The sequence below is a fragment of the Silene latifolia genome, chromosome 10 (assembly GCF_048544455.1).
Source record: "Silene latifolia isolate original U9 population chromosome 10, ASM4854445v1, whole genome shotgun sequence".
NCBI lineage: Eukaryota > Viridiplantae > Streptophyta > Magnoliopsida > Caryophyllales > Caryophyllaceae > Silene > Silene latifolia.
Genome location: NC_133535.1, coordinates 130,770,983 through 130,796,654, shown reverse-complemented (window position 1 = coordinate 130,796,654; position 25,672 = coordinate 130,770,983). Strand labels below are relative to the sequence as shown.

The 25,672-nt window shown below is 41.8% G+C and overlaps 1 protein-coding gene across 1 annotated transcript; it reads left to right on the top strand.

Annotated features, from left to right (window-relative positions):
- Positions 1–21,485: 21,485 nt before the first annotated feature.
- LOC141608229 (uncharacterized) lies at positions 21,486–22,352 on the top strand. The gene has a single exon (XM_074427592.1). It carries the CDS (start codon positions 21,486–21,488, stop codon positions 22,350–22,352), a length of 867 nt encoding a protein of 288 aa, XP_074283693.1.
- Positions 22,353–25,672: the final 3,320 nt, after the last annotated feature.

The window sequence follows — 25,672 nt, the reverse complement described above, 5'->3', positions numbered from 1 at the left end:
GAAACCAAGTCGGACCCAATAAATGACAAGAAAGCCATGGGTCTCCTTTTCGGTGAAGAGAAGAAATCCCCAATACCAAACGAAGATTTGGTAAGCATGATCCTGAGAAGCGAGCGGTTCGACCCATCTACCCTCATCACCGATGTGGATCCTCTTAGGACCAACACGGGATGGCGGAAAACAATCAAGTGGACTGACAACAAAGGACTTCTTTTCAAGTTGACAACGGGAGAAGGAGAGATGTTCAAGCCAAGTGATATTACCGATTTCGAGTCCGAGTCCGAGTCGGAGTCCGAGTCCGAGATAGGTCCTAAGATTGAGTCTAAGGAGTCGGGTGTTGAAAATACCCCTCCCTAGCTTTCCTTCCTATGCACCTTTTCCTAATGGTGGTATTCGGGGCCTGTCCCGAATACCCCTATCTCGCCGAAGTGAGTTCGATCGGTTGGCTCAAATGTTAGCGCATTTCGCGAAATTTCAAATCAATAATAATATGAACCAGTTTGCTTACGACTTGTCTTACTTACATTGCAATTCAATTTTTGAAAATGATTGTTTTAATAATGACATTGAGACCGAGGTCGAGGATGAACAGTTGGTCGAAGAAGAAGAAGAAGAAGAAGTAGAACCACCTCTACGATTGATAAAAGGGTTGGAAGAGTACGAGCAGAAAACTTCGATCATCGAAGATACTGAAACTATCAATATAGGTACAACCTTAGAACCACGGGAGCTTAAAATAGGAACTACTTTAAGCCCCACCGAGAGACAGGATTCATTGATCCGTTGCATGAGTTCAAAGATGTTTTCGCATGGTCCTACAAAGACATGCCAGGCATTGATAGGGAAATAGCGGAGCACAGGATCCCAATCAAGCCGGGGTATAAGCCAGTCAAGCAAAAGCTGCGCAAAATGCATACAGATTGGTCCCTAAAGGTCAAAGAAGAAATCGACAAGCAACTCAAAGCTGGGTTCATCAAAGTGTCGAATACTCTGATTTGGGTGGCTAACGTCGTTCCGTGCCTAAGAAAGATGGTAAAGTTCGGGTTTGTGTGGACTTAGGGATTTAAACAAGGCAAGTCCGAAGGACGATTTCCCATTACCTCACATCGACATCCTGGTTGACAACACGGCGAAACACGCGTTACTATCCTTTATGGATGGATACGCCGGTTATAATCAAATCAAGATGGCGAAAGAAGATATGCATAAGATGCGTTCGTAACGCAATGGGGAACCTATTGCTACACAAGTAATGCCTTTCGGGTTGATAAACGCAGGGCCACATATCAAAGGACCGCGACAACTTTGTTACACGATTTGATGCACAAGGAGGTCGAGGTTTATGTCGACGACATGATTGTCAAGTCAAAAGAGCGTGATGGCCACCTTGGTACACTACGCAAATTCTTTGAACGATTGCGCAAGTATAACATGAGGTTGAATCCACAAAAATGCGCATTCGGAGTCACATCCGCAAACTATTGGGTCACATCGTTAGCCACCGTGGCATCGAGGTGGACCCATCGAAAATAAAGGCTATAATGGAAATGCCTCACCCGAAAACCGAGAAGGAAATTCGAGGTTTCCTGGGAAGAATCCAATATATAAGTCGGTTCGTGGCAAGGCTAACTATGATATGCGAGCCAATTTTCAAGAAATTGAAGGTCGGGGAACACGTCGTATGGGATGATCACTGTCAAGCTGCGTTCGATAAGATCAAAGAAATACTATCTTCCCCTCCCGTGCTTAGCCCGCCAACGGCTGGGTTACCACTTTTGTTGTATCTTACAGTTACGGATACCGCAATGGGGGCAATGCTGGCGCAAACGGTCGATAAAGAAGAAAGAGCGATTTACTACATTAGTAAAAAGTTCTTGGAGTACGAAATCAAGTATACTCAACTCGAAAAGACATGTTTGGCTTTAGTATGGGCGACGAAGAAGTTACGGCACTACATGCTCAGTCATAGTGTCTGCATCCACTCGAAGATGGACCCAATCAAATACTTGTTTGAAAAACCTAGGTTACGAACGGCAGAGTGTCGAGGTGGACTTTAATGCTTTCCGAGTTCGACCTGAAATGTGTACCGCTGAAAGTGATAAAGGGAAGGGCGGTTGCAGACTTCCTGGCAGATAATCCGATAGAAGAAACTGAGGTTGCGGATACATGGTCGTTTCCCGACGAAGATATTGTTCACATAGACAATGATACGTGGGACCTCTATTTCGACGGAGCATCGAACTACAGGGGTTACGGGATAGGAGTTCTACTCATTTCACCGGAAGATGAACATGTTCCTATTTCGATCAAGTTGGACTTTAACGTCACTAATAACGCGGCTGAATATGAAGCATGCCTACTCGGATTGCACAGTGCTCTCGAGTTAGGCATCAAAAAGCTTGTAGTACATGGGGACTCGTCACTAGTAATCAACCAAGTGGCCGGGACGTGGAAAACCCGAAGTGATAGCTTGGCTCCATACCAAGCGAAAATCGAAGAACTAGAAAAGTTGTTCGTCGATGTCAAGTACGTGCACCTCCCCCAGATGAAAACCAGTTTCTTTCGATGCATTATCAAAGCTAGCTGCTCTGATCAACATACCTGATCATATGGATACTATGCCGATATGTGTCGAACGAAGATCATCACCTGCTTATGTTAATGTAATCGGCGACACAGAGGAAACCGAGGCCGAACCTTGGTATCATGCTATTCTGAAATTCAAGGAATCAGGAGAGTATCCACCCGACATGGATAACCGCGGAAAGCGCGCTATTCGAATGCTAGCCGCCCAGTTCGTTAGAACCAATGACGGACAATTATACAAGAAGACCGCGTAAAATGTCCTTCTGCGATGCATAGACTCACCGACTGCGAAAAGAGTCATGGAAGAAGTCCATGACGGGGAATGTGGCCCACACATGAATGCCCATATGCTGGTTCGTAAGATCATGAGATTAGGATATTACTGGACAACGATGGAGACAGATTGTCGGCAATATGTCAAACATTGCCACAATTGCCAAATCTTCGCAAACATACAGCATGTGCCGCCATCACTGTTATACACTTTGACATCACCATGGCCTTTCTCAACATGGGGAATCGACATTATTGGAAAGGTTAACCCATCTGGAACAGGTGGGCATTGTTTCATGTTAGTAGCCATCGACTACTTCACGAAGTGGGTAGAAGTGAAATCATACAAAGTTCTACAAGCGAAGCAGGTAGCAAAGTTCATTCAGAATGAAATCATTTGCAGATATGGGGTGCCGCACGAGCTCATTAGCGATCACGGCACTCACTTCAGGTGAAATCGCCATAATACTTGAAAAGTATAAAATCAAACACCACAAGTCATCACCGTATCGACCTCAAACAAATGGTGCAAAGAGAAGCCGCCAACAAGACAATCACCTTTGTGATTCTCGGAAAAATGATCGACAATTACCGCGAGTGGCCGAAAAGATACCATTCGCACTATGGGGATACGTAACGTCTATTCGCACGGCCACCGGAGCAACTCCGTTCTATTTAACATATGGGATGGAAGCGGTTCAGCCTATCGAATTAAAGGTACCTTCTTTGAGGATCCTGCTAGAAAGTCGGTCCTGAAGGCCCGATCGGGCCGCAAGCCGATATGATTCTTTGGTCATGCTCGACGAGCGACGGTTAAATGCATTACACCATGTTCAACTTTATCAGAAAAGGATACAAAGGGCATTTAACAAAAAGGTGAAACCTCGAGGAATAAAAGATGGGGATTTAGTTCTAAAGTCCGTTCGCGCTTTACTACCAATTGACCCGAGGGGAAAATTCAAGCCGAACTGGGCCGGTCCTTACCTGGTAAAGAAGATATTATCGGGAGGGGCAGTTAGACTGACGGATCTAGATGGAAATGATTTTGCGAATCCGACGAACTTGGATCAACTGAAGAAATACTATCCGTAGAACTCACTCTCAATGTCATAAAATAAAATTTTGAATTGCAGTGCTCGTGAGCGAGTCTAGGCCGCGGCACTTTTGCTTCGCTGCTTTTTGTGCGTTATAAATCGATGATTGTAGCGCATTTGTTTTGTGGAACTACGAGCTCGGTTTGATTCTGTTGATAACAGATACGTAGGCAGCTCTTTAAAAGAGTACAACCGACCTTTCTTTAATAAAATGAAAATTCATGCAGAAACTGGGAATTTTAATAGATAGTAAGTCTTATTAAAGATCGGGCGATGCCCATTACATCCTTCAAAAAAAAAGAAAACAGCTAGCGACGAATAATAAGTAGTAGTATCAAATAATAAATTGGGGTCGAAGGCTCCTACATCTTCTTTTTCCCCTTGCCTTTTGGGTCACGTGACCGAGGCTCCTGTGGGGGAGGGGTAGTTGTGTTCTGTCTAGCACGCTTCTTGGGAGGAATCGTCATTTCTTCCCGAGGGCCCAGCCTATCTTTTACACTCAAGCGAGGACCAAGTCTTCCTTCCAAGGCTGAGCCCGGGTGTGCCTTTGAACCCAACCGTTCCCACACACCTGTCGCCTGTGAGTCAGTCTTAGAAGTCTTCTCAGTCCTAGCTTCAGGTCCAGATGTAGACGAAAGATCGTTAACAAAGAAGTCCCGACTGTTTCTGCTTTTGTCATAATATTTGATGTCGACGAGCTCATCTTTCCTACACAAATCCTTACCTGAGTCGGTCTTCTCTTTAAGCCATTTAGTATAAGACGGGGATACCCAGATAGTCTGAGGGCGCGCAGATACGTACCAAAGACGCCTTTGGTGCCACCTCTGGAGCCAATCATCACATATAGAGGAATTCAGCTCTCTTGCTCGTCCCAGAACAGCCTCACACTTGGGAATCATTTGTCTGCGGCCCATCTGACGCAGGACGCGGTCAGGGTAAATGTGGATAGACCTCTCTAAACCCGCAGTGGCGCAAACGCCGGTTTTGTCATCTTCCGGAAGGATAGTAAAGGATTTGAGGCGAAGCCAAGGCATGACCCAGCACAGAGGGCGACCTTCCCCTTCTGTCAGTTTGTTTCGCCAATAGGCAAGATCATTTTGATGCCCGTCTTCATACCGTTTGGCACGCATAGTCAGCATACGAGCGAGATACGAGTTGGGCTCACGCGGCGGGGCGAAAAGCCAAAATCTCTCGCAAAGCCACACCTGAAAAAGAAAAAAGAAGAAGAAAAAAACATGAAAGAGACGAAAAAAAAAGAGACGAAAAAAAAAAAGAGAAAAAAAAGGACGAATAAGAAAAAAAGGAAAAAAAGGAAAAAGAAAAAAAAAGAAGGAAAAAAGAAAAAAAACGAAAAAAAAAGAAGAAGGAAAAACGGATTTGTGACAGGAATCGTGGCAAAATACAGCAAAATCGTGGCAGAATGCAGCAAAATCGTGGCAGAATGCAGCAAAATCGTGACAAAATCGTGGCAGAATGCAACAAAAGCGTGGCAATAACACAAGAATTGTGGTAAAAGGAAATTTAATCAAGAGAGTAGATTGTGTTACCTGCAAAAGACGGGAGCATCCCGACCAATCAGCAGCAGGGTTCATCTTCTTAGCATCTAAACCTCGAAGGGTTTCAGCGAGAATAATCCAGGAAGGGTTATGTCCCGTCTCCATCTGGGACACAATGGACAAGCGCTTCGCTTGCCCTACACAAGTTGTCTTGTTCATTCTACCTTCGAAGACATAAAGGTGTAACATGATCAATCCAAAGGCCCGGCGACAAAGATATCTTTGGCGGTAATCTTGCTCCGCAAGATACAAAACCTCCTATGAATAGCAAGAAGGTTGACTTCGTCACCAAATCACTATTCCCTCGGACTCCGTCCCGGAAAGGCCAAGGCGTCTAGATAGGTTCCACGCCACCCCGAATGAAATTTAGGTATAGCCGGTGACGGCCTCAAAGCATCCCATCCTCCAAGGGCGAAAACTCTTCGGGAAGAGGGCAGATCTCACCCTCGGGAAAAGCAAAGACATGGTTCAAAGGATCCCGAGCTAGCTAGGCGGTGCTCCAACAAGCGCGAGGTTGAAGGGGGATCTCGGCGTAAGGGAAGTAATTGCGCCAAGTGAACGATCTTTAATTCTTGCCTCTCTGCGCTAGTAAAGTCGGTCTCCCATGCTCGCATAGCACTAACTAGATTATTCATAATGATTTATGTTATTTGCACCAGTTTGGGGGAAAAGGCAGAATAAATTTGGCAGTACAACGCTTCCTTATATATAGAAAGTATAAGGGAAGGAAGCACCTAGGAGGACACTCCTAGGGTGCCGTTTTTTGAGCCGTGAGGGCCTTGGGTCGCGCGCCTCTTAGGCCCGCCCCAGCTCACACCAGTCTTTGGCATGATACATCGGATTTTAGCACATCTATCGCGTTTTGGGGAGCGCCGGAACGGCTAATTTACATTTTTACCCCCAGCAAGTCAATACTTGAACTAAAACCCGTGCACACTTACGGTTTTGTTTTCTCTTTTTGTTTTGCGGTAGCGGGCTACGCCCACGTTCACGAATCATATAGTATGTCTGAGTCGCATTTCATGCTCACCCATCAATCAAAAGCTTCAACATTTCAAAATTTCAAAATTTCAAAAACTTTTTGGGTCGACGACCCAACATCCAAGTGATTCATTTCAAATTCAAAGTTGTCAACAATTTCAAAATTTCGGGTCGATGACCCAGTCTTTCAAATTCAATTTTCGGGTCGATGGCCCAGTATTTCAAATGATCCAATTTCAAGATCGATGATCCAAATGTGCTTATGTGATGATTATCGCTTGTACATTTTCTATGTTTCAAATATAGCAGGATATGCTTCAACTGGGGGCTCTAAAGTCTTCGACTTTAGAGCCATTGCAAACTGGGGGCTCTGAAGCCGTTGGCTTCAGAGACCATTATCAAGATGTAAAGGATGATATCCACCAAGAATTCAATTCAATACAAGAGTATGAAATGGAAGAATTCCGTAGCTGAAAGCAAATGATGAAAGCGGCGCAACCTCTTGGAAAGTCCCGTCCCATTTGGGCACCGCCAGCAGATGATAAGCTTTGGGCAAGGTCACAGATGATGAATTTTGGACAAACGCCGCAGATGATAAACTTTGGGCATGTGTCGAGTTGCCGAACTACGACGCGGGTTTGATTCCGTCAGAAACGGATACGTAGGCGCCTAAGGATAAGGCTCAACCCACCATTTATGCAATTCATGGGTCGATGACCAACGAAGATAATTCGACGCAATAGAAGGAAGAGTTAATCCCCGACGAAGTTTCAGGTATGATCTCTTCTTATGGCTGGCGAGCTTATATACGCAAGTCTAATGGACTATAAACGACCGAAGAATCCTCGGTCGAAAGGGACTGGGGTATACTTTGACTTTCGCCTTGTCCAAGCCTCGTCAAAGTGGGGGCTCAGAGATACCCGTATCCGTCGATATTGGAATTTATAGAGAACCCGACAAACACCCGATGATGATAGGACACATGTATTCTTTAGTTGTCATTGTCATTATTTGGAGCTCGTTTTACGATGTAGAATGGCGTCGTCGATGAAGTATTTTATTAATTTAAATGATATTTAAATTAATGTTTTTTAAGTGATTTCATTTTATTAATTTAAATGATTTTTTTTAAATTAGTGTTTTTTTTAATGAGTTCATTTTGTTGATTTAAATGATATTTAAATTATGGTTTTTTAGATAAATTCAATTTATGATGTTTTATTTTGAATTTATTTTCCCGAGTTTATTTTATTGAAAATAAAATAAATATTTGATTTGAAAAATCATTTTATGAATATATTTGATTTGAAAAGTCATTTATTTCAATTTATTATTTGATTTGAAAAATCGATTTTTAAAAGCGAAGAATTCGTTTTGGACACTCGTTTTTGAGCTCGTTTTTAGCTCCGTTTTTAAGCCCGTTTCCTTTGCGAATTGGCACGAATCTCGAGTACACTAACCCACCTAAGCCTCTACCCATCAACCCATGTTCGAACCCCCTCACAAGCAGCCCAAAATCTCGTTCAAAACCAACCCCAAGCAGCCCGCATAAACCGCAAACCCTCCCCTGTTTTGCGAGCCAATTCCCGAGCCCAAACCCGCTTCAAACACTACCAAGACCCGTACCCATTAACCCTAACCCATACCCTAATATCCTACCCATATTATCCTAGCTTGATCACCAAGAAATCCCCCAAAACGAACCCTAGAAACCCCTCCCAAAGCTGCTGGACAGCAGCTATTTCCAGCTAGCCCGATTGCTCCTTACTCCCTTAAACCCTATTTTAAACCCTTATAAATACCACCCCTTCACCATACAATCATTCCTCTAAGTCCTCCATACATCCAACCATCACCCACAAGCTTTAAACCTCAGAAACAAACCCTAAACATCCTCCAAAAACCCTACACAAAACCGACACACAAACTGAAACTGTTTGTGTGTCTCCTTCGAAAATCATCTCGTTCCTCCATCAAAACACCATAAAAATTCAAGTTTCTTGTTCCTAATTAACCATACAACATCCATACACACATTAGATAAAGAATCACGAGCCAAATTGCCCTTGAGAGTACACGAAATCCCTCGAAAAACAGAGTGAATTAACACTCTGTTTTCGCGGTTTCTTCTTGTCTGTCCAGTTCTGTTTGTGCTCGTTTTTCGTGACCAATAACCCAAATCGAGCAGGGGTTGCTTTAAGATCCTTGTTCTCCTCTCTTTCTAGTTTTCAAAACATCTTTCGGATCGAATTTTCGTCGTGAAACGAGGGAGATATCACTGTTTTAAAACTGCTGTCCAGAAACTTTCCAAAACGCGCGTGTGCTTTGTTCTTCGTCGACGACGGCCTCTCGAGATAAAACCTACCTTCGATTACGACCCAAGACGGTGTCAACGATACATGTAGGTTGAGGGTGCATCAAATCCCCTTCTCTTCCCTTTTTTATTTCGTTTTTTTATGCTTTTTTTATAGCTTGTTTTTGTTTGTTTTTCGTTTGTTTATCGTTCGTTCTAAATTAACTATGAAACTAGTTAGTCCGAGTATGAGTTAAAGTACCACCATGAACACCCGCGTTGACTTGAGATGGGAAAAGAAACCGCTCCTTCGGTCGGTCGTACACCCCCGTCTCATTTACATATCCTCGTGTTCAAGGTAGGGCATAATTAAAACGAGTTGTCTAACTTTCATCGCTTTCGACCCCTTTACTGTTTCGGCCAAATCGATGGACCCTAGGACCCGTTGTATGTTAGTTTAACCTCTGGTTGTTAACCTATGACGTAATTAGATGACTTTAAGTCAATTTAATAATCTAATTAGACACAATAGGCGGCTTTGACGTAGCTTTAAAAATCAATTAACGATTACGTAAATAATTGAATGCATCTTTCTTGTCACTTGATTTCTCGCTAGCATAGGAGTGCGTGATTAGCACCTTCCTATTAACACTCGACGAGTAAGCGTTAATCTTATGATATTTGACCTAATTAGACCCTTTAGGCCGTGTAGAATGCACCATAACGCGACAATCAATCGACATCGTTTTTAATTCGTTTTCTAACTTGTTTTCGATTCCTTTTCGCAATCATTCGATCTAATCAATGAATCTAACTTAGGAACTAGGTTGGCTCTGTCTTAGCCGTGTCTTGGCCGTTGGTTAGGGCCGTGTGGTGGCCGTTTCCTTCACCTTTCTCGTTTTGTTCATATATCGTTTGTTTTCTCGTTGTTTCATTGTTTGTAATTTATTGTTGGTTTATCGAGTTGTAATATTTCAAAGTTTGTTTTCTTTTATCGAGTCAAATGATTTCTAAAAACCTTAGTCTTGTTGGTTAGACGGTTGTTCCCCAATGCTTGTAGGAGCGTAGTAAACCGCATGTTGTTTAAAGCAACATGGCCCGGTTTATGCTAATGCATGCTTTGGTGCGTGGCCATATGTCCAATTCAATAAGATTAAGCGCGAGCACACACTACGAGGAGTGGCCCAAGGACCGTGGGTCGTGTGAGCCGTGGGCCACCCTCATGTGCACGGTTTTCAAGGCCATTAGGCCGTGTGTTTTGCGTCGTGTACTGTTTTGTTTATAGCAATTGTAATTAGATCGAGTTGTAATTTATTTATTGTTGCGTCGGCATGAAATGCCTGGTTTGTAATAGGTAGATCCCAACGGCTCCCCCATTCCCCCTAAGCCTTGTTTGTTTGTTTTGTATGTCGCTTAGAACAATCAACCCGCATGCTAAATTACAACTTTGACAAAGTTAGTTTAGTTGCATCTAAAACGACATAGAAACCGTTGTCACATGATAGGGTTTAAAACAACGTTTTGCACATCATACATCGCAGTAGCTATGACCTTGTTTGAAATCCGACACTTGACTTAGTAGAGGCCGTTATCGACGGGCGGGGTTGGGTGTCCTTATGGGCTTCCCAACACGTACCCTCACCCCTTACTCAAGATCTATGGTTTGTGGATCCGTCTAAATACCATGGGATTACGAGAGTCATTCAAATCGAGTGATATAGGGTACAAGTCTTTATCTTTAATCACTCGTAGTCGATTGGCTTTATGCTTTTCGATGAAAGGTGTAAAGTTGACTTGAACGGTTCCAAGTTCCCAAAAAACTTGGTGGCGACTCTAATTGGTCTTAATTCGATTCGAAAGAACCTCGAGTCGATTATGCCGGTGTGGATCCCTCGGACGCAGTTCCCGAGGGCCTTGTCCACAGTAGTGATGCCTTTTGGGTTGACCAATGCGCCAGCAGCTTTTATGGATTTGATGAACCGGATCTTCACACCATTTTTGGATAGGTTTGTGGTTGTTTTCATCGATGATATCCTAGTGTATTCTAAGACTAAGGAAGAGCACGAAGAGCACTTGAGGATAGTTCTGCAGACTTTGAGAGAAAATCAGCTCTATGCCAAGTTATCCAAGTGTGAGTTCTGGTTAGAGGAAGTGGCTTTTCTGGGCCATGTAATATCCAAGAAGGGGGTATCTGTGGATCCTAGTAAGATTGAGGCCGTTACCAAGTGGGAATCGCCGAAGAATGTTGCTGAGATTCGGAGTTTCTTAGGCCTTGCCGGTTACTACAGGAGATTTGTGAAAGATTTCTCTACCATAGCATGGCCTATGACATCCTTGATGAGGAAGGAAGTCAGATTTGTTTGGGATGAGAGTTGTGAAACGGCGTTTCAGACCTTAAAGGAACGCTTGACCACAGCTCCTATCCTAGCCTTGCCAGAGGGTTGTAAGAACTTTGAGGTCTATACCGACGCTTCAAAGAATGGTCTTGGTTGTGTCTTGATGCAGGGAGGGAGAGTGATAGCTTATGCTTCGAGGCAGTTGAAGCAATATGAGGAGAACTACCCTACTCATGATCTGGAGTTGGGTGCAGTTGTGTTCGCTCTTAAGATTTGGAGGCACTACCTTTATGGCGCAACTTTTAAGGTGTTTCTCGATCATAAGAGTCTAAAGTATATCTACACTCGAAGGAGCTTAACATGCGACGAGAGGCGGTGGATGGAGCTGATTGGAGATTATGATATGGAGATCATCTATCACGAGGGTAAAGCTAATGTTGTCGCAGATGCATTGAGTAGGAAGAGCGTTCATTCGCTATGTACATCTATGTCCTTGCTGAAGTTGAGAGATGAGATGTCTAGATTGGGGATCTTTATGATTCGAGAGGGGAATACCATCGGGGATTTGACGATCGAGCCAGAGTTGTATGAAAACATCAAAAGCAAGCAAGAGCTTGATCCTAAGATCCAGGAGTGGAAGTCAAAGGTAGAGAGTGGAGCAGCTTCCAGGTTCTCTATACATCCAGATGGGAGTGTTCGTTTTGATGGGAGATGGTGTGTTCCTGACGATGCAGATTTAAGGAGAATGATCTTGTCAGAGGCTCATTGCACTCCTTATTCAGTTCACCCGGGTGGTGACAAGCTTTACAGAGACCTTAAGAAGACTTTTTGGTGGCCGAACATAAAGAGAGATGTAGCTGAGTTTATGGCTAGATGTTTGACCTGCCAAAGGGTCAAAGGTGAACAAAGGAGACCCCAAGGTAAGATTCGGTCTTTGAGGTCCGAGTGGAAGTGGGAGTCGATCTCCATGGACTTTATTGTGGGGTTACCTAGGTCACAACAAGGTAACAACATGATTTGGGTGATTGTGGATCGGTTAACCAAATCAGCCCATTTCGTCTCCATGAAGGATACTTGGTCTAAGATGCAGCTGGCATTGGGTTACAGAAACCATGTGGTTCGGTTACATGGTATTCCGAAAGATATCGTTTCTGATCGTGATGCGAGGTTCATATCAAAGTTTTGGCAAGATCTGCAAGAGTTGATGGGTACAACGTTGAAAATGAGTACAGCTTTTCATCCGGCAACCGATGGTCAGACAGAACGGACCATCAAGACCTTAGAAGACATGCTAAGGGCATGTGTTATGGACTTTGGGGGCAGTTGGGAAGACATACTTGATTTGATCGAGTTTTCATACAATAATAGTTATCATACAAGCATTGGGATGGCACCTTTTGAAGCTTTGTATGGCCGGAAATGCCGAAGTCCAGTTTGTTGGGATGATAGTTCCGAGGCAGTGGTTTTAGGGCCACAATTGGTTCAAGATATGGTTGAGCAAATCCAGTTGATTCGCCAAAAGATGAGAGCGGCTCAAGATCGCGGAAGAGCTACGCCGACTTACACCGCAGGGACATTGAGTTCGCGGTAGGTGACAAGGTGCTTTTGAAAGTGTCACCTATGCGAGGTGTTATGAGGTTTGGGAAAAAGGGTAAGCTAAGCCAAAAGTTTATAGGTCCTTATGAAATTCTGGACCGTGTCGGCGAGGTAGCCTACAGGCTAGCTTTACCACCAGCTTTGGATAGAGTGCACAATGTTTTTCATGTGTCTCAACTCCGGAAATATGTGAGTGATCCGTCGCACATCCTCGAGATGGAGAACATCGAACTTGATGAATCCTTGTCCTATGCCGAGATTCCTAAGGAGATTCTTGATCGCAAGGTTCGTAAGACCCGGAATGGTGAGACGGTCTTACTCAAGGTCCTTTGGTCTAATCATAATGTGGAGGAAGCCACATGGGAACCTGAGGAAGCTATGCGAGAACGTTTTCCTAACCTTTTTGTTCAGGTATGTTTGGTTACGGGGACGTAACCGTTGTCTTTTAGGGGGGTAGGAGATGGTCGCGATGGTGTTTGTTGTGTTTTCTTTGTTTGGTTCGAGTCGGGAGATGAGTTTGGGGTAACTTGTTGTGATGCTTGTATAGTTCCTTGGAGTTGTCTCATGTAATTGTTATAGTCTTGTGACGTAGTGTTGTGCTTGCTTGTGTAGTAGAGTGTGAACTTCGGGACGAAGTTCTTTTTAGGGGGAAAGATTGTAACACTACGGATTCTCTTTGGAGTCTACTCGACCGAGTAGAGCCTACTCGGCCGAGTAGTACTCTGGGTACGTGTTATTTTGGTTCTGCCGAGGAACACTCGGCCGAGTATAGTGAATACTCGACCGAGTATTGGACACTCGGCCGAGTATGCACTTACTCGAACGAGTGTCCGGTTTGGAGGAGTGTTATTTCGACGGTTTGATTAGGGAATGTTTAGGGTATTTTATACAACCGCGTCAGTTTCTAATATCATTTCCTAAGCGTTATCATTTCTACGTTAACCTAATCACACCCAAATCATTCCCTAATCCTCCTCTTAAGCATTTCGTAGCGTCATTGTGTGGATAATCGTCGTGGTCCTTGCGTATAAGTTCTCGTTGCACTGTTGGTAAGTGCTATCTTCATGATTATTTGTATTGTTGTGAGTTACTGTACATTTATATGAGAAGAAGGTTTTGAGAATTGTACAAAGTGTAATCGTGTTGCATGATCATTGTATAGGAGAAGACTTCGTAGAGGAGCCTTTTTTATTGTTCGTGTTGCATACTGCTGTTGTTGCTAAGGTAGGGTTTCCCTACGGTTTCTTGTGCTTTACATGACTTGTTGTTGTAATTATCGTCGTCTATTGATCATCGTAGAATGAAGGTTTTTGTGACAGTGTTGGTGTGAGGGGATTGAGATGGCTGGAATGTCATGTGATTGTGATTGTGGTCGAGTCACTTGCGGGAGTGGCTTCACACCCTAGTTCGCCCTCCGTGGAACCCGCCACGGGAGGGGATGTGCACATTAAGGGACAGGGATCGTTGTCGCTCGTTGAGGAGCTGGACTAGGTGGGATCGGCTGCGGTCACCCACTGGCGGCGAGGATTACCTGTTGCGATGGGTAATCTGGCAGGGCTACACACTTTAGTGTGTAGTCGGTTACTATGTGAGCTTGGGCGATTGGGAGTTGATGATGATCAGACGAATATTGCATTTGTTTGTCTTGTTATTTGCATAATACTGACCCCGTTGTTGTTTGTGGAATCTGCGGTGATCCATTCGGGGATGGTGAGCAGGCTTGACAGGTTTTGCTAGTGAGAGCTTGGGGATTATCTTGGGAGATTTGCCACCACGAGTCATAGCATCACCGTCTGAGTTTTAGCGAGTTTTCTTTTAATGTTAAGACTTTGAAGTTGTATTTCGTTAGACAGTATTTGGTTTTGGATATTGTAAACTTTGCATTTTACATTACTTTAATAATGATGCTCAATTCAGACGCTTTGGTATATACTAACCTCGGGAAACCGAGATGGTAACAGACTTTCATGGTAGGGTGGTCCTGGTAAGGCACCTTGGTATGAGGGGGTGTTACATATGGTTATATAACCATTGTTATAAGTTTTAACAACGGGTCAAACATGCACAGCCGTTGTTAATAATTTGGCGCAAAATTGGCGCAAAGTTAGTGAAAAGTAATCACAACGGTTATTTTTTAAACCCGTTGTTAAAACTTTTTAATAACGGTTTTTGTTTAACAACCGTTGTCAATACTTTCCATACTATAAACCACACAAACACAGATCAGCTACAGCCACAAAACACAAACCTTAACACAAACACAAACACAGACAAACACAAACACAAACACAAACACAAACACACACTTTCTCATCGTCTCTTTCTCTCTTTCTCATCGTCGCTTTATAATCTCGCCGTCACTGTTGGTTTCATCGTCTCTTACTTTCTCTAATTATCAGGTAAATCTCGCCGTCACTGTTGGTTTCATCGTCTTTCATCGTCATTATTTTCTTTTTCTAATTATTTCATTTGCATGTATGTGTTTTATCGATCATTCTGTTATTTTTCTAAGTATTATTCACTTAATTAGCTAGTAAAATAAATGAAATAAAATAAAACAAAGAAGAAGCAAGATGATAGAGAGGAATGCATGATAAACTTAATTAATTAATTAATGTGTGTATATATATATATATATATATATATATATATATATATATATATATATATATATATATATATATATATATATAAATACATAAATTAAAAAAAGAATTACATTGATAAAAATGCAATTCTTATATTTTCATAGAGAGTCTTATTCTCTTCTATGATATTCATCCTCTCCTCCTTAGCTATTTGGAGGTTTCATTCAGCAGTTGCTATATCGTCATATAGCTGCAACAACTGCTGCTCTCTCAAGCCATTTTTTTGGCGTCCTTGAGTGTGGATCGAGCATCCACAAGGTAGCTCCTGAAACTGTGCTCAATGTGGAGCAACCGACGGATGAAACTGTTGTTGTTCTCGGTCATAGTAAGAGTCTTAAGGATGGTATCATTCATTTTGTTGATGAAGTTTGGAGTTTGTTTGAAAGATTAATTAGGGTTTGGAGTTTGTTTTAGCAGTTAGGGTTTGGAGATAGTGAGATAATGGAATGGTGGTTGAGATAATGCATGTATTTATACTAAGTAATGTGTCGTTTGAGTTGTTTTTTAATTAATATATGTTTAAGAAGTTGTGCCATAATCATCATCATATCTCTCTCTGCTGCTTCAAATCTTATTGTAACCCTTCTCATTCCATATATTGTCCATTCATATGCACAGGGATGACAGTAATAATGCATGCATCAGAATTATAACGGGCCGTAATTATGCATGCATCTAGTAATATTTAATTTAAATTTTTTTTATTATTTTTTAAAAACAAACAACAACGGTTATTGAGAAACAACCCGTTGTCTTTAGTTATAACAACGGTTTTTTATATTACAACCGTTGTTATAACTTTCCCACCAAAATTGAGCCACACTTTCCACAACGGGTTTTTATACTTAAAACCGTTGTTAATAGTTTTAACAAAGGGCTCCTTAAGAAAATCAACCGTTGTTAAAACCTTTTACAACGGATGCTTTAACAACGTCCGCTTTTTTATATAACAACGATTTTTAACCGTTGTTATATATAGCCTGTGTCTGTAGTAGTGAGTCTATTTCAACTCTGGTCATTTCCACCAAATCCGACCTCACTTTCAATGACCTAAACCACCATTGATGCCAAGCTTTTGTTGCTTCACTCACGGTAGATACATACCAATCGCATCTGGGTAATATATACCCCACCATCAAATCCTCAGAAGAACCAACTTCGAAAGCCGATGAATTTTCATCTGTACCTTCAAGAATTATATGGTTAGGGAGGAACTTAATGAAATAGAAAGTACAGTTCCTTTAACCTTTCTCGTAACGCATCCATTCTCTTCTCGCTTTTAATATAGCTCGGTTGACGATGCTATTCCCTTAATCTTTTATTTTCTGCTTCTTCTGACAACTTACGATCCCTCTGCACCCATGGACTCACAATATTTTTACCTTGGTTAACGACCATAATTTTGGAACAAAATTAAAATTATAGAATCACCCACCAATAATGCAGTGTTGATTCAAACCCACCAATAATGCAACGTTGATTCAATAAAAAATAACTGAACAGTCCGTGCATTGGTCAAATCAAGAATAATGAGAAATATTAGCCACGGCTTAAAAAATACCATATGGTCAAACAATTAATTATTTTTTAATATATTGAGTCGTATGGTCATATCTTACATGTATTCATTTATTAATATATTGAGTCGTATGATCAAACAATTAATAAACGGTGCACATTGAAGTTAGAACGTCACGATTGACAACGGTTGTAGGTGAACCGTTGTTAATGAACAAATTTATAACGGTTGTAGTTGTAGGTGAACCGTTGTTAATAAGCCAATTGACAACGGTTGCAGGTGAACCGTTGTTGATGAACCAATTGACAACGGTTGTAGATGAACCGTTGTTGATGAGTATTATGTAGCAGCAATCTTGATCTTGATTACTGACTGATCTATGGAGTTCAAAAAATGGAAGCAAATCAAACAAGCATAACTCAACAATTTCAAAATGATCATTTCATTTAATTTTAAACCAAATACATTACAACATTTATCAGATTTCAAAAGATGTATAATAAGCCGGTTAAGAGTAAAAAGTGCTTCTCAACCTGCCACCAATTACGCCACTCTGGTATACCGCTAACTTCCGGGTCATTGGCTTCATATTTTCATATAACAAATTGAATATATGCAAGGACACGACTTGCATGTGGACATAAGGTTGGAAGAGTACAACTCAACATATCTCTAGCTGCAGCCAAGTTGCGAGTAATAGGCCGACGAGGGTATGAAGATGATGATGATGAGGCTTGGCTGACAAGCCGGACTGCTTCACGCCTCTTAATCCAATAATTTCGTTGATGTTCAAGGGATGCTTTGATTAATGGGTGTTGATCGGCGGGAAGCCCGGCGAGAACCTTCCCATCATCTGCAATCGTTTGTTTAAGCCATTCTTCGTTGTTGATAAAATTAGGGTTCATTGTCATGTTGTTTCAAATTTGTGTAATGGGGATGAAATATTAAGATTTGATTAATGAATGTTAGTAAAAGATGCTTTAACATTTATAGTCACATTTATAATTTTTTTCAAAACCGTTGGTAATTAATTTAATGTAAAAGTTGGCTTATTAACAAATATTTTAAATCTACGTAACTTGTAATAAATAATTAGAAAATAAAATACACTACCACGTATATATTCAAGAAAAACACATACATAACAAGAAATTAAAAGACATGCGGTTTTAACAACATTAATTAGAATAATAATAATAATTAATCAACATAATCATCTTGTAATTCCCATGCAATTGAGATAAATATTGGGAATTCAGTATGTGGATTATTAGGAGGCACTTATTCCGCCTCCCATGAATGAGGCACAGTGTCAATATAATGCCGATATGTTCTTAATAGATTAATGTCACAATCGGTTACAATCCATAAATATTGCGCTTTTAACACATCATCCGTATAATAATTTTTCTTCCCAGCATCATGATCCTCGTATCTTGTCTGGAGTTTTCTCGCTTGAAGAAAAGATTCCAGCTTCTTCCCAAAACCTTCGAACTCGATCATTGCGTAACCAAGAAAACCATGAACTTTAGTCCAAGCTGGGTGGACCTTTTTAACGTTCGTATAACCACCTTGAGGAAGCATATCTATCATCCAAGTAAAACTTCTCGAAAAGCCTTACCATTGTCATCATATTTGATTAGAAGGTTGTGTATAATACAGGTAATAGGATGGACATAACGGGTATTTGATTGTGATTCGGCGGGTGTAGAAGACGACGACGACATGGTGATCGAAGTGTAATATTTTTAATTAAATTATAGGCTTTTATTAATTGAACTTTGAATTCGTGAATATGGTTAATTGATCACATTATAAGTGATATTTATAGGAAAATATGTATGCATGTGTGAATATAATAATGGACGGATAGTAATAATAGTCAAACAAAACAATGCATGCAACGGTTCATTATTTATCATACATGCGTCGGTTGAATATTAAACATTGGAAAAAGTATATAACGGTTATTTTTAACCCGTAAATGATAAATGACAATGGGTACAGAGGAATCGTTCTTTCATAATAGAAAATGATAACGGTTACAAGAAACCCGTAACTATAACATAACAACGGGTACCAAAAACCGTTGCTGGTGTTAATTTAGTAACGGTTTTCGAAACGCCTTTTTCTTAAACTGGTAACGGTTGTCTAACAACTATTGATAAGGGTGATTCTATAACGAGTTTTTGGAAACCGTTAAACGTTTTTGATAACGGTTTGTTAAACAACCGTTGTCAAATTATAACAAGAACGGTTTTCGATGGAAACTGCTATTCTTATTAGCGCGGTCTAGGTTTCCGCAAATATTTTGAAAACAGTAATCTAAGTGTCATTATTAAATGCATTAAATCGTTGTGATACGCTCCTTATTGATGGTCAGATTTGGCGTAGTTGAGGATGCTACGATCTCGGTTGCCCGAGGCAATGTATATCAAATAGACCATCAAAGAACGTACTTTAAATAAATAGTTTTAGTGATTACATGCCAAAATCAAACTGATAAAATACGATACAAGTGTTCCAAACTAAAAACCAGCTACATTAAATAAAATTTCTCGACATAACAGCGGAAGACTACTAGCTGACTCGTGGTGACTCATTCTCAGCTAACCCTCCCGCATCCAAGTCATACCTACTCAATAACTGCTCATCATCCCCGAATGGATCACCACAGTTTTTAAAACAATTAAATGGGGCCAGTTACTGCATTCACAATATAAGATTATACAACAAGTACACAATCACAATCCTCCAAAACCGTCACATCACCAATCATCTGGCTAGCTTGAAAGTCTAGCCTTGCCAGATTACCAGTCACAACCAGTAATCCACACCGCCAGTGGGGGACCGTAGTCGTTTCCCCCCTAAGCCCCGCTCATCTCCATCGAGCGATTAACCCATGTTCCTTAATGTGCACATCCCCCTGTGGCGGGAACCACAAGGGGCGAATCAAGGGCGTGAAGTCATTCCCGAAAGTGACTCCACTCAACCGAGGGCGCACCTCGCGAACCACAGATAATCAACAACAACCAATTACAATATCAATAATACCAAAATCAACTACGATATAATCACATGCCAATCAACCATCAACCATCTCATAATCATGTATACAATAACTGAGTAAGAAACCCTACCTGGAATGCAATCACCACAAATCGACACAACAGCTGATAAAAAGCGCTCCTCTACGAAATCACCTCTTATCAACATATAATCATACAATCACAATCCGTAATCAACAATACTCCTAAAAATCCCCAAATTACCCAATTAGGATTTAACCAAAACTAACGAATTAATATAAAAACTGTACTAGGATCTTACCCACCGTGGGAGCATCTAGCTCATTAATATCTTTTTTCCATTTTCACAAAAAATCCAAAAAAAAAGAATCTAAAAAAATGGCTCAACCAACCGTGGAAGAACAATTGACTGCTGCACTACAAAAAGTAGCGGAGATGGAGAGCCTGAAAGAGAAAATGGCTCAGCCAGAGGCTGAAATCTTGCAATTGAAAGAGTCTGAATCAACCTTGAAACAAAAGTTAGAGAAATCTCAGGGATCAGGCTCCAAAATCCAGCCAGGAACCCCATTCCCATCAATTATCAAACACTCTTGTTTCTCAAGCTTTGGGAGTCCAAGTGGCGCCAAAAAAGTGATCAACGTTGATGATGATGACATTCCCAAAAATGACAACGAGAAACCTGATGAAACAGGAACGACTGACATAATGGCGATAGTCTAGGAAATTAAGAAGCTTAATGAAAAATTTGAGAGAATACCTGGAGTTCCTGCCAGCATTGAGGAAGCTGCCCCAGAAAGCTATCCTGACTCACCTTTTATAGACGAGATAGTTAGAGTGGATCTTCCCAAGAAATGTGTGATTCCATCCATGAGAACTTATGATGGGACCTCGGATCCACAAAACCATGTGGCCTTCTACAAGCAAAAAATGTTGGCCGCATCTATTCCAAGCGAGTTTAGGTAGGTTTGCATGTGCAAAGGATTTGGAACCACCGTGACCGGTCCTGCACTGCAGTGGTATATCAACCTGCCAAATGGAAGTATCAGATCCTTTGCTGACCTAATCAACACATTTAACCAGCAGTTCGCAAGTAGCAGGATGTTGGAGAAGCATTCTAGTGACCTGTACAGAATTACCCAGAAATCTGATGAGACCCTCAGAGTTTTCCTTGCCAGATTCAAGAAGGAGAAAGTATCAATTCCTAGGCGTGACGTTGGAACAGCAGTGGAAGCATTCAGGCAGGGATTACTACCAAATAATGATCTCTATGGTGAACTGACCAAGTATCCCTATCATTCCTTCGAAGACGTCCATACAAAGACGCTTGCCTATATCAGGCTAGAGGAAGACAAGAGTTACAAGGTTGGAGGACCCTGCAATGCAAAATATTATGATAAGCCGAACAGGAGAAGCATCAGCAGGGGCAATAACTACAAGAGCGGTCCACATACCAGGCCTAATCAGTCAGAAGTCAACCTAGCACAAGAATAGTAAGGTAAGGCTAAAGTTCATCCACATATCTCTGAACATAACTTCTGTGTTGACATTGCAGGCTTGATCAGTGACTGGATAACATGAGACCAATTGTCAGGTGGCCCAGAAAGTCAGACAACCTGAATCCAAGGAAGGACCATACCAAGTGGTGTGAATTTCACATGGATATAAGGCATACAACGGAGGATTACTTTACTCTCGGGAAAGAAGTGGCCTACCTGTTAAAGGCAGGATACCTCAAAGACTTGATCAAAGCCAGAGGAAGAAATGAAGAATCCAGCAAGGTCAATCAGGAGCAAAAGCAGGAACGCAATCTCCCTCCACCACCTCCACTCTATGAAGTAAAAATCATAAATGGCGGATCAGAGATTTACGGCCTGACCAGTTCAGCAGCAAAGAAAATAGCCAGGACTCCTCAAACTAAGTCACCCTACAAGTCTGGCAACATACCACCTATCACATTCAGTGACTATGATCTGGTGGGCATTCCTGACCTACATCATGATGGCCTAGTCATTTCCATGCAAGTTGGAACTGCCAATGTAAGAAGAATCTTGGTAGATGGAGGCAGCTCAGTGAACCTAATCATGCTAGACGTACTCAAAGCCATGAAGATCAATGAGGAGCAAATCACCAAGAAATACAGTGTGTTGGTAGGGTTCACCGGTGAGACAAAAAATACATTAGAAGAGATCTATCTCCCTACCTATGCTGAAGGCGTTGTATCTTATGAAAGATTCGGAGTTTTAGACTGTCTATCCTTCTACAATGTTATTCTAGGCAGGCCTTGGATCCACAATGTCAAGGCTGTCCCATCTACTTATCATCAGTGTATCAAGATACCAACAGACTGGGGAGTGGCAACCATCAAAGGTGAGCATAAGTCAGCCCGAGAATGCTATACCGAGGCCCTAAAGCCATCGAAGGCGGGTAAGTCCCTCGCATAACAATTATTGCACCCCGTCAGGAGCACATATGTAGTACCACCCATAATGGAAACAGATCTGGTAATCCTCAACCCTTAGTATCCTGACAGGTATGTTCTAGTTAGCTCTGACGCCCCTAATTCAGTCAAGCCCGAATTAGTAAGCTTTCTTAAGAATAAATCTTCCTATTTTGCTTGGTCTCATTTTGATATGACTAGAATTAGTGCTGATGTTATTACTTATATGCTCAATATTAATACATCTTTCAAGCCTGTGTAGCAGAAATGACGAAAGTTTGCACCAGAAAGAAATACCATTATCAATGAAGAAGTGGACAAACTCCTAGACATGGGCATGATCAGGGAAGTGATGTACCCTGAATGGCTGGAAAACGTAGTGGTCGTATAGAAAAAGAATGGCAAATGGAGAGTCTGTGTAGATTACACTGACCTAAAGAAAGTCTGCCCTAAATCTCTGTTTCCTCTTCCACATATTGATGCCATGGTAGATGCAACGGCAGGGCATGAGATGCTCATATTCTTGGATGCTTCTAGTGGATTTAACCAGATAAAGATGTACCCTGCTGACCAGGAGAGTACTGCATTCATTACTGACCGAGGTATATATTGTTACACTACCATGCCATTCGGTCTAAAAAAATGAAGACGTAAGGCGGTTGGGAGACCGTCTCACGCTCGGGTCACCTCTTGGAGCCTCTTACTCCAAGAGGGATGTGAAAATTAATGGCTTGAGTTACAGAGGGAGTCATATGGTTGAGACACGACGTCTGGCAAGGGATCCGGTTAGCTTCCGGGCCCGGTATGACTGGGCGTGTCCCGGTACCTGTTTGTGGTTGTTGGTATGTCTTGGCGTGTCCCGGTACTAGTATGGTTGTCGGTATGTTTGGGCATGTCCCGGTACCGTGGTGGTGGTTGTTTGATAGCATGTCAGTCATATCGTAGTCATGTTGCATATTGACACACTCGTGTCACGTCAGACTTTATTTATTGAAACAAACATTTGTGTGTGTGCAATTGTCACCTATTTTCGGGGTGGCCAGTGTCGATCCATATGATATTTCCGATCATATGGGGAGCAGGTTATGTACATGTTTTGCTTTTTGACGTGATCGGGATTTGGGCCGCGCCTTGGACTCGGAGTCGAGTAGTGTAGCATGGATGACATAGTCATAGATGAGTTGTATTTAATTTATTCATCAGGTTATATTTGTAATAATTAAACCTGTCATTTATTTAATAAAGTTTCTTAATTGTAATTCCGATTTCACTGCCTCGGAAAACCGAGACGGTAACATTTCCTAATTACCTTGGACGGGTAAGAAGGGAGTGTTACAAAACCTTTGCGGTAGCTCCAAACAATCCTACCCGGGTTCATTTTATCAGACGCCCTATGTTCATTTTGTTCAATGGTTTTAGGTTCCAAAATCGTCGCTCTGATACCACTTTGAAACACCCCCAAACACCAAGGTGTTGTACCAAGACCACCTTAGCATATCAAGGTGCTACCATCTCAGTTGCCCGAGGTAAAGTATATCAAGTAGACCATCAAAGAACATTTATTAAAAGATATCAAAACTGTTTAAACAAAATACAACTCAAAGTTAAATCCAAAACTGTTTAAAAACCAAAACAACCTAAAAGAAACTAAAGTTAAAGTGACAGCGGAAGCTAGCTAAACGGACGGTGATAACACGACCCTATCCAAGACCCGCGAGCATCATCCACAGCCATCACCTGCTAAACCAACTGCTCACCATCCCCGAATGGATCATCACAGTTTTGAAAACAATAAACGGGGTCAGTAAATGGCATAACCAAAATAAGAAATCACTTATACACAATCCAAAACACAATCCAAACCAAACGGTAGTAACCATCCTCCAAACTCCAGTAGTAACCAGTAACCGACTACACACCAAAGTCTGTAGCCCTGCCTGTAACACCCCCACTTACCAATGAGCCTTACCAAGACCTTTCTCAGTAAATAAAGGCGCTACCATCTCGGTTTCCCGAGGTAAGTATATCAAATATACCATGACAAAACGTTTATTAAATGTATTCTTATTGTTTATACAAAGTATAGCCAAAAAGAGAAACAACGCCGACACAACTGAAAGAACAACTAAACATAGATGACAGTGGCAGCTAGCTAGACAGTATGACGACTCGATCCATCCACATCTCACAAGCAACATCAACATCCAAGACCTGCTAAACCAACTGCTCACCATCCCCGAATGGATCACCACAGTTCTGAAAACAATAACGGGATCAGTCAACTATATAACCAAGATAAGAGAAAATAGAAATACAATCAATATGTAAACACAATCCGACTGATGTAGCCATTCCCCCAACTCCAATAGCGATCAATAACCGACTACACACTTTGATGTGTAGTCCTGCTAAATTACCCATCGCAACAGGTAACCCTCTCCACCAGTGGGGGACCATAACCATTCCCACCTAAGCCCCGCTCATCACAACGAGTGCACCCAGATCAGTAATGTGCACATCCCCCTTCTTACGGGAGCCACAAGAGGCGAACATGGGGTTAGAACCATCTCCCAACCATGGTCCCATTAAAACAATACCAATCACAATATTACTCAACCAATATCAATCCAACGCAGCATATTAACCAATCAATCAATCACAACAATCTCAAATTAATTACACAACCGACTGAGTAGAGAAACCTTACCTTTTCGCTATTCCATGAAAATGCGTCCATCATATTATGCCAAGTAAGACTCCACATAGAATCCTAAAAGTAACAACCGTACCCTATCACTAAGCTTTTCAGGATCTATTAAAAGATAACAATTATTCACAAATTCACATTGAGACGCAGACCGATGCCGACGACGGCGATAATCCGACTCAATGACTTCATATATAGACCATCTCCCTCCCCGGATTAGTGTTCAAGGCCACCCAAGATGTGTAGAGTGATATGAGAGAAGTGGGAGAGAGAGGGATTAGGTTTAGGAGTGATAAAAAGAACCGTTGAAAGTGATTTATGTTTAAGTCTTCGCGTTTTATATTAATGCGCTGTCACATGAGGTACTACGTCGAGTATAGACATACTCGGCCAAGTACGCCGCACTCTCGAGTACCTCAGATACCCGGCCGAGTGGCCTCTACTAGGTTAAGTATCGAGTTACATTGGTCATCTAATCTCACCCGTGTCCCTTACTAAAGCTCTCCCTTGGTCAATAGGTCAGTCAACGGGTGTCTAACAGGGCGGGTATTATAGTCCCCCCCCCCTAAAAAGAAACTTCGTCCCCGAAATTCATCCCATACCAATCGTGACACGAC

What these genes read in the sequence shown, in the direction of transcription:
- LOC141608229 (XM_074427592.1), top strand. Translation starts at nt 21,486, where the DNA reads ATGAGACCAATTGTCAGGTGGCCCAGAAAGTCAGACAACCTGAATCCA.